The 9,526-nt window shown below is 33.6% G+C and overlaps 2 protein-coding genes across 2 annotated transcripts in view; both read right to left on the reverse strand.

The window, feature by feature from the left end:
- Nucleotides 1-1,914, reverse strand: part of LOC105627002 (trypsin) — a 7,616-nt gene extending 5,702 nt beyond the window's left edge. The window contains exon 1 of the mRNA XM_012208285.1: nt 1,625-1,914. Within this exon, the coding sequence (XP_012063675.1) occupies nt 1,625-1,914 (290 nt within the window). The remainder of the gene's footprint in view (nt 1-1,624) is intronic.
- A 3,395-nt stretch (nt 1,915-5,309) lies between these two features.
- The window catches only part of LOC105626942, a 14,155-nt gene continuing 9,938 nt past the window's right edge, over nt 5,310-9,526 (reverse strand). The window contains exons 3-6 of the mRNA XM_012208232.1: nt 8,340-8,472; nt 7,908-8,041; nt 6,016-6,220; nt 5,310-5,422 (exon numbers count right to left, since the gene is read on the reverse strand). Coding sequence (XP_012063622.1) covers nt 5,310-5,422; nt 6,016-6,220; nt 7,908-8,041; nt 8,340-8,472 — 585 coding nt within the window. The remainder of the gene's footprint in view (nt 5,423-6,015; nt 6,221-7,907; nt 8,042-8,339; nt 8,473-9,526) is intronic.

The raw sequence follows: 9,526 nt of genomic DNA on the forward strand, positions 1-9,526 counted from the left end.
CCCCCCCCACCTCCCCTTCCCCTCCATCTTAGAAAGACTATCTTAATTCCGGGATGTAAATTCGGGGGGATCCCATCTTTGTTCAAACATCCCAGAAATGAAGATTGCATGTTAGGGAAATGGGGCAACAAAAACGTAGGGCGAATAAAGTGTTAAAGCCCCGGCTAGAGAGAGAGAGAGACTACACCACCCTCCGCGACAGACATAGCGCAAAATGCGAAACGCAGTCTTGTGACACGCACCTGATCATGCAATGGGCGGCCGACAGAACGAACCTACATGCGACGTAAGTGCCTCCGCACGAGTGGCTAAAGGGTCGGCGCTGCACCGAGACCTAAGAGGAATTGACTTTGAAAAATTCGGATTCGTCGAGTCCGAGTCGAGTCGGTTGCCACCTTAACCCTTGCGCCTAGCTCGGACGAATGCCAAGCATATTCGAGACCATCTGAATCTCAATTTCACGAGTAATTTTCTCTTGCTTCCCTGATGAAAATTGAGTTTGTTCGCAAGCTCCAACATGCTCCAACATGCTCCTATCACAGCTCCTACTCTATCAAGCGCGTTGGAATGAGCAAGAGCTATGGTAGGAATATATTACAATGTTGGAGCATGCCAACAAACTTTGTTCTCAGAATCCTTTACATATAATTTTGCAGAATTTCTACATTATTACATTATTTTATAACTTTACAGAAAATGTTTCAAATATTTTTTTTTACGAATTAAAATACTTTCAAAAATATTAAAAAAAGCCTACAACTTTTCTAGAATTTTTTATATCATTTGTGAATTTTATATTATTTTTTATATTATTTGTGAATTCTAAAATAATCTAAGATTTTTCTTTCTATGATGTTCAAAGAAAATATGTAAAATATGAAGTTTAAAGTATTTTTCAGAAATTTTCATAAATTTAAAATTCTTGAAAATATTATGAAAATATAAAATGAAATGTGAGATTTTCATTAGGGGTTTAACATCTTTTTTATATATGTTTACTTTCAATTTGTTAAATCTAAGAAAATCTAAGAAAGACATTTCGTAAAATTTCATTCAAAGATATGTTTCAAATTATATCTGTTCTATTAAAACTTTGAATAGAATAACATACAACTTTCTATGCAACGTCAACTAAGACAACGCTTAACTATTTGGATTTTGGAAATTGAGATTTCTGACTGTCTCGAAAGCATTCAAAGTTAGATCACAGTATATATGTACTGTGGTTAGATTGACACGAGCAGTTAAAGTGCATCAGTATACCGTCAGTACAGATCACACAAACGAGAAATTAGAAGTGCCGAAATTGCATGATGTAATCTAGAGCTTGTGTGTTTCATTAATAAAACCGATATCTCTGATTCAATTTGGTCCTACACGTGAATACACTCAAAGCGTAAACTGCAAGATACATCAGTTAAAACTTCATTTCATCACATCATCGTCAAACGATTTTACTCTGTACCACCGGTTAGAAATTGAAACAGTTTAATTTCACGAAAGAGCGTTAAAAGACTTTATAGGTCGTTCTCTCTGTTCGCGTTGAATCGCTAAACATTTCGCTCTGTCAACTTTCAGTGTTGATAAAACCATCCCCGACCTCGCAGAGTACACTTCGCGTTACTTCCATGTCATTGACGTCAGAGTCGTCATATTACGCATCCGCGGAAGTGTGGGTGACGGTACCGATGTTCTTCGCAAAGGTGAAAGGTTAAGGGGCTTGTGTGCGTGAGAGAAATGGGCGCGTCGCACGCATACGCTAAATGGATAATTCTTGATGCTGGTGATCTCCCCGCCGACGATGCGCACCGCTGGCTCATTAACCGTAGACTCCCACGACGTTGTTTCAACATCGGTCACCAGGGAAATCGAGCAGAGATACGGTATTAGGACCAAAACCGCGAAGAGTATCATGGCTCGCGTGCGAGCTGTCGTAAAGGCTTAGCGGGATCCTCCATTTTCTGTGCCACGCTCCGTCGGCTTTTGTTTTTCTCTTTATACCAGACTTGCTCTTCCTAGTCGTGCACCTTTTTACTTTTCCTCGAGCTAAATATAAATAAATTATCGTTGTGTTGCCAAGAAGCACAGCTGCTGCTAGGAGCACCAGTTGCAATGAAATCATAATATATCTTCGTAAAAGGAATGAAAATGGAATCTTATGTATGTATAATGAATGTATCGACGTGAAGTTTTCCAATGTATTGGCATAAAGTTCTCCATTGGCAAATATACTGACGTGAAGTTCTCCAATATAATTTTTTCCATCATGACCAATGTAATTTTTTTTTTACATCATGATTTTCTCCATAGGTCTTCCCCCTTCCCCTACAAACTTCACAATCAATTTTGTGTATTGAAGGTGCAGCTAGAAACAGCAAATCTGTATAAATTTACAATATAATCAATTTTTTCAAGCTTTCGACATGCTAGAGTGAACGCTGAAACGACTAAAGATAACTTTATTAAAGAGTGAGATCGTTAAAAAAGACGACTTCTTTTCTATATTAATTGTCAGTGATTGCGATTTTGCTTTCCGAGCAAAAGCATATCGCCTAGCAGACTAAGATCTGCCTGAGATATTTTCTAATTTGCGGATATATGAAAAGGCACTTCTCAATTAAAATATCATTACTAAGCTTTCAAACTTCGCTTAGACGACCGATGCCTTATATGTCTTACAGTACAAGTACAATAAAAATTAAAAAGTAGTATATTTATTGCAAGTTTGAAAGCATGTAAGAATTTGCACGCGATTGGAATAATCTCGATTTTAGCAAATAGTCGCACAATCTGAAATATATGCATAAAAATTCATTAATCATAAATATATTCTTTACTTCTATAAAGCACTACATAGTCAATGTTTGTTCCCTAACGTTTCCACTTTCCTCTAACTATGACAATAAATTTATCATTTAGTAATTTGCCGCTTTTTAATCTTTATATTTAATTGTAACTGAATTCGATCGCGCGTGAGTACTCCTAGTTTGTAACATCAGCTACAGACTTACGTTCATAAGATTCGATCTGTGAAGCTATCAAAACTTTTTTAGTTAGATTAGTCGTCTAACTGGAGACGATGATACGTTCTCTCTGATTATCCTAATGATCAAGATTAGATTAGTACTCTAGCCTCGGAAAGCATCGTTAGCGTTCACTCTAACGTAAACGTTCTTCGTCATAATCCTTTTAATGTTCCAAAGTACTGCCAGCTCAGGTAAGCCAGCTCATACTAACATACTCTTACGCTGTAGTCAATATGGCTGTTTAAAGTTGCTGGTATTTAGTACAAGTGCCGACAGCAAAGAGAGAGAGAGAGAGGATTATGATTTTTTAACGAGGAGATGTGTCAATACACAGATAAGAGATAATCCCAAGCGTTTGGTTGTTTGGTGATAGTATCGGCATCAAGAGTTTTAAATCCTGTTAAAAACCACGTCGTATCGACGGGTAACGCGCCCAATAGTGTTCCAAAAAGTTTGGCCACAAAGCACGGCCGTAATCGCTATTTCTACAGATGGTTGAGTCAGAGCTTGATCGAATCAGTTCGCCCGCAGTCTTTCGATCGACCTCAATAAGATCGATGTAACGCATTATCTCTCGAAAATTACGAAGAGATAGTATATAATCACAAGATCTGATTGTACATTGATTGTAAATTCAAGCAAAGAAATTGTGCTTTATTGTTTAGTAATTATGTGTAATAGATCAGGTATTATTGATCAAACTCTGACTCGAGTATCTCTAGTTATCTCTAGTTTCTCGCAGTTCTCTAAATGCCTAGCCGCTGTCGCGGTGTTGTTTTTTAAGCTTGCCTCTTTAAAATACGTTGAAGGAAGTCGTAATGTAATACTGATTGTGAGTTGTACATCCCGTTTCATCGATATCCCTCAGTTAGTTATAGCGCGTGAAGTACAGATGAAGAATCGAAAACAAAAATGGCCTAAGTGAGCGATCTTGTATTGTACTCGTTTATATTGTTATATAATTTATTAAAACGATAATTTAAATTAGAAGTCTGTCTGATATTTTAATTTTATGTGTTCATGAAATATTTCAATACGTGCAAAGATCCGAGTACCTTATAAGTCATCGTATTTTTGACTTACGCCATTCTTGCTTTAAATTTCTCTTGAATATATTTCCTACGGAGCGCTAAGCTCCGAATTACGGTGAAATGACGGTGAATGTTTGCTATAGTATCTATGTCCTATTATACGCGGATAAGTTGTCACTTCTCTAGATTATTGTCGGAAAATTGATCTCATCGCTGTGTGTTATTATTACGAAACATCATGAAACGGGGCGTAATATAAAAAAATTTAAATTATAAAAAAATAATTTTATACCTACTGCGAATTAAATAAAAACCATCTTTCTTTTTTTAATCGAGATTCTAATGGCTTGAACGATATATGGAAATATTGTAGAAAGAGCAAAATCTGTTAATGGAAAACTGCTATTAAAATCAGATATTCCCAAAGGGAAAAGTCTATTAAATCAATTCGACTGATATTAAAGTGTTTTTTATTCGAATACAAGTTTTTTTTTTGTATAGCTTTTATAGAAATGTGCGCGCAGTAACAAGAATGTATTGCTAGCTTAAAAAACATTTTATTTCCCCAGCGGCGAGGCGAGACTAGATGAAATGTTATATTAACGCGTATCGGAAAACCATATCATTTTTTTAAAATAAAATATAAATTACAGTTTGTAATACATCATATGATATCTCGATAACATTTTAATATAGATCAAATTTTTATATAGTTAACAATAAAGCTATGTATGTTTTACTTTAAACTGTAATAAACTCTGTTTTTTTTTCAAAGGTATGTTAACTAATTCAACAATACAAATATATACATGTTCTGTTATAGAACAAAAATATCTTTGTGTAGCTCGATTTTTTTCTTTTCTAATTTAACTTTCAGATAATAATTTTCAAAATCCTATTATATGCATTCTATGACAAGTATATTCGAACAGTATTGAAGGAAGAGACATAGCTTTCCGACACACCTTGCCGAATATTCGGACATTAAATTGTTTCTCATGATAATGGGACTGATATGTTTTGCGAGACAGACGACGCTCGTTTTATAAGCAATAATCGAAAATAGTTTGCGCACGAAGAAGCCGCGTCTATGAGTTTACAAAATTTCTGCAAAGACAATAAAACCGCTGCCCCCGTGTATTTCGATATATCGAAGGAAGACATTGTGATTGTTCGATCTTATGTTCATCGCCTTAACATCCTTACAATTAGATATGTTACAGCCGAATTATCCTAGAACAATTGACTTTTATTAAGGAATAAACTCGTGCATTGCGCTCAATATGCACAGTATTGTAGATAGCGTAAGTTCTCGTATGAGAATCGCCGCGGAAGACGTCACATCCGGCGCTGGTATGATTTGCACTGAAACAAGTTGCACGGTACAAACATCGGGACTTTTACTTTTGTTATTGATAAATTGGTAAGAATAAAAAAAATATGAAAGCCCCCTGAGGCTTATAGAAGGCAAAAACATGTGGAAAGGTATAAAGTTCCGGAGAGCAGTTTTTCGCAGTAAAAATATTTTTTTTATTTCCGTTTTTTAATAAAATAATCCGTATCTATCTTTATCTATCACTCTGTTTTCGACATCATGCATGTATTCAGTGGTTAAAAGTTGTTACTATTAGCAAATTTGATTGGACGCATTCAGTGCATACTGGTGCACATTAAAGCCACAAAATAACGTAAAAAGGATATGTTTATACACAAATATAGAAATCGATTAAATTCTGAAATACATTTTATTGTACTGTTAGGTAAAATGTGTATTTTATAATTCGAAATATTTGCATTTCACTTTTTATACTCAAATTAAATCAATGTACAACGGCTTTAATATGCACCAGTGCGCACTAATATTTCCAATCGAATTCGTCATATGTTATGTCCATAGACTTCTCTATCTATGTATTGTACATACGAAAAAGAGTTTAATATCTTATGAGAAAACTTACCCGACACCGTCTTTTTTTTAATATCGGCAAATTGTTCGTGGTGCGTGGGAAATGCAGGTATTGTTGCCTGACAGCTGATCTCAAGATGCCCATTTTGGCCAGCGTGCAACGCAGAAACCTCCACCTTCAGTTTAGCAGTAGCGAACATCAGATGATTCTTATGATATGATGTATGCGGATAGTGTGTCACTAGAGCAATATCCACCTGGTGAAATCGATAATCAGAAAATTACAATCGGGCAAAGGAATATATTTCCTTTAAAGCTATTTACAAATTTAATTTAATTGCTCATAATTACGTGTAAGTTCGAGTAAATTATAAAAGCATGTTTTGCAATATATGAGAAAATATTTAAAAAATATAATTCTCTTTAAACACAAGTAATTTTCAAGGAACTTTGTTAAAAATGATCATAATAACACATCATAATAACAATCCAAAAAGTATTTCAAAGCTTGCAGAAATTTCTATTTTTCAAATCGGTAGTTTAGATAACGACATGATTGATCTTTTACGAAGCTACACGGATAAGTGGATCAATTTCAAAGTTTTTACGAACTTTATAAAGTTTGGCGTGAATTAAAATCGCACGTGAAAGCAGTTTATAATCTTTGCAAGAGTGAATCATTATTTTTAATTTGCATATTTATTAAGTGTTGTACGTTGTTGATCTTTTTTTCACCGAGTAATTTAACGCAGAAGTAGAAAGCGTCTTTTTTATTTTGGCTGCTCGCAGAAGATGAACAGAATAGCGCTTAATAGTCTTTAAAAAACGAATAGAAAGGTTTAAGCTTTCTCTTTGAGATGCACTTATCATTTTTTTCGATATAAAAAAACTTTCCGTATGTAAACTTCGCTTAAATGAGACTCTAATAATTAAACAATTAACACATGTTATCATTCAACTTGGTATATTCCGAGAAACTAAAAATACTATAATCTTAACGTAATTTATGGCCTTTGTATTCGAAATAACCACGTTAGGAAAAACAACGTTCGCTTGATTCTATCGCTGCAGATCCGTCGCGTATTGTGTGGAGGTTGCACCAGTTGCACGTTCGGATTTATGGTTCTTTATATGTTATGTATACAGTGTATATACATGACATAGGTGCACTTTAAAAAGAAAATTTAGACTCTTTTATTCGTTTTTTACAGAATACCGAGTGCTACTTCGTTTTTCATGAGCAATCAAAGAGCTTTGTAAAGTTCGTAACAATTTCGACAAAGAATTCCGCACAAAACATACGGAAAATGGATCCCGACTAATTTGGTTGAATTTGTAATATGTTATAGTTTTGACCATCCTGATCAAAAATCTTTATCTATTTATTCTTAAAATAAAATAAGAATAAACAGATAAAATAGCGATTTTTTTGGCAGAGTTTGATGTACAATAACTCAAAAATTGTTCATTATTTTACTTCATGCTGATGAAGATAAGACTTTTGATCAGGATAATCAGAACTATAACAAATTCAGCCAAATTAGTCGGGACTCATTTTCTGTTTCGTGCGAAGTTCTTTTCATTTATGTATCTATATGTAACTCCATAAAAAATCAATTAAATAATTATCTGAACTATCGATCTATAAAGACTTCAAGTTTTAAAACGCTTTTTGGATCTCATTATTTTTAACGCTATTATCTTATTAGAAAAATGTCTATTTTTAGAAAGCAGGATAAGTGATAAATTTATAATTTTTTGTGATATTAATTCTATTGGGCTAAAATGTTCAAGTATTGTAAGAGTAAAAAGCGATTAAAAGTATACGTATACATTTTTTAATAACAGTGCATTATTCGTTGTTAAATCAAATAGATATTCTTTCTCTCGGACTTGTTAAATTCGAAGTTATATTTCAATCTATTCAATCTGTTGTTTCTTTACCTCTTCGCCGTTTATGAACCACGTTATATAAGGAACTGGATGTGCAGGCGAGGATGAACAATTTGCCTCCAGGCTTTCGCCTACTACATATACACTCTTCTTGAACGTAATTCTAGGATTCTCAGATTGTGGAACTAAAAAATATTATTAAAAATATATCGAAGATGTGCGGAGATGGTATTTAAAAATCTATATTAATTTATGATCAGTTAAAATTTAGATCTTGACATTTATTCAATCTGAGAAACGTCAATATCTAATAACAATTTTCATATCAAATTATTGTTTCAGTTAGATCAATACTGATATTTTGTTTAGCACCTAAATGGAGCTACTCAATAAAATTAATATAATTCAATACGATAAAACGACTAATGCCATTAGTAAGGAGATATTTCTATTCTTGTGTGTAAAGTCGATAATATCACTTACATATCACTTTCATCTGTACGGGATCAGCGCTAGCAGTATAAATAGGTGTTGTCATAGTGACTTCACAGCAATAGATACCGGAAGCTTCGTAACGCACATTGTGCAATTTGATTGTCGTGCCATTCTTTGAAAACTGGAAAAGATTAGCAAAATGTTAATAAGGATTATAACACATCGTGGTCAAGTGGATAGTATCATTTTAATCAAATTACATTCCATACTTATGTAAAAGAACATAAGTAATAAATACTGCATAAACAATTCGAGTGTGTATACAAAATTGCATGAAAATTAATTTTTCTCTCAGAGCATGATTATTTTTATATTTACAATCTCTTTTGTACTCTGTAAGCTTAGTTATTAAATAAAGAAGAGTTTCATTTTGCACAAGAGAAAATGGAATGCCTTTGTATCGCAGTGTCTTTTTTTTAAATGAGTCATTCCTTTGCTTTTAAATATGTTGAATTTGATAATGAAGTGAGTGAAAATTATTTTTAAATGAAAGTTCAAGAGTGTGCTTCTATCGACTAGCTTTATCAGGATTTATCATTTGTATTCCTTTCATCTAGTCATTTCAATTATATCGAGTGGATGCACGAGCAAGGTGAAATGCTTTGAAAATACAAAACAGAACATTTTGGATAATATAATTCAAAGTTCTAGCATAATTGTTTTGCCATTTTTGGTCCTATTACACTTTAAACCATATCTATCATAAATATTTCGCTTTAAAGCTCCTGAATAGTCGCGGCAGCCATGTTGGAATCATGATTTCAGAAGCGAGGAATGACACGTTAATTTATGTTGCAAGCCATTTGTAAATAAAGACAATTTGGATAAATCTAAATAACGAGATTGTTTTAAAATACTTGTAAAAATAAGCAGAAACTGTCCTTTTCTTTCTTTAAATTTTAGTCAATAAATGGTCGTAAAAGGCAGGTAAAGTGAGTCTAATTTTTGGGTAGAAACACACAGCTGTTGAAATGAATGAAATATACTTTATGTATAATTCCAGGATAACTATTTACACAATTTCTGCTTATTTTTAGGACTTTCATAAGTACAAGATATGTCACTTTCACAATTAAGCAAATAATAACGAAGTGGCATGCAACACAAATTTCGTCGTCAAACCGTTTTCCACGCCTATAAGTTCAGCCATTTATCGTGATGAGGCGCTGTAACAC

This window comes from Atta cephalotes, assembly GCF_000143395.1.
Source record: "Atta cephalotes unplaced genomic scaffold scaffold00007, whole genome shotgun sequence".
NCBI lineage: Eukaryota > Metazoa > Arthropoda > Insecta > Hymenoptera > Formicidae > Atta > Atta cephalotes.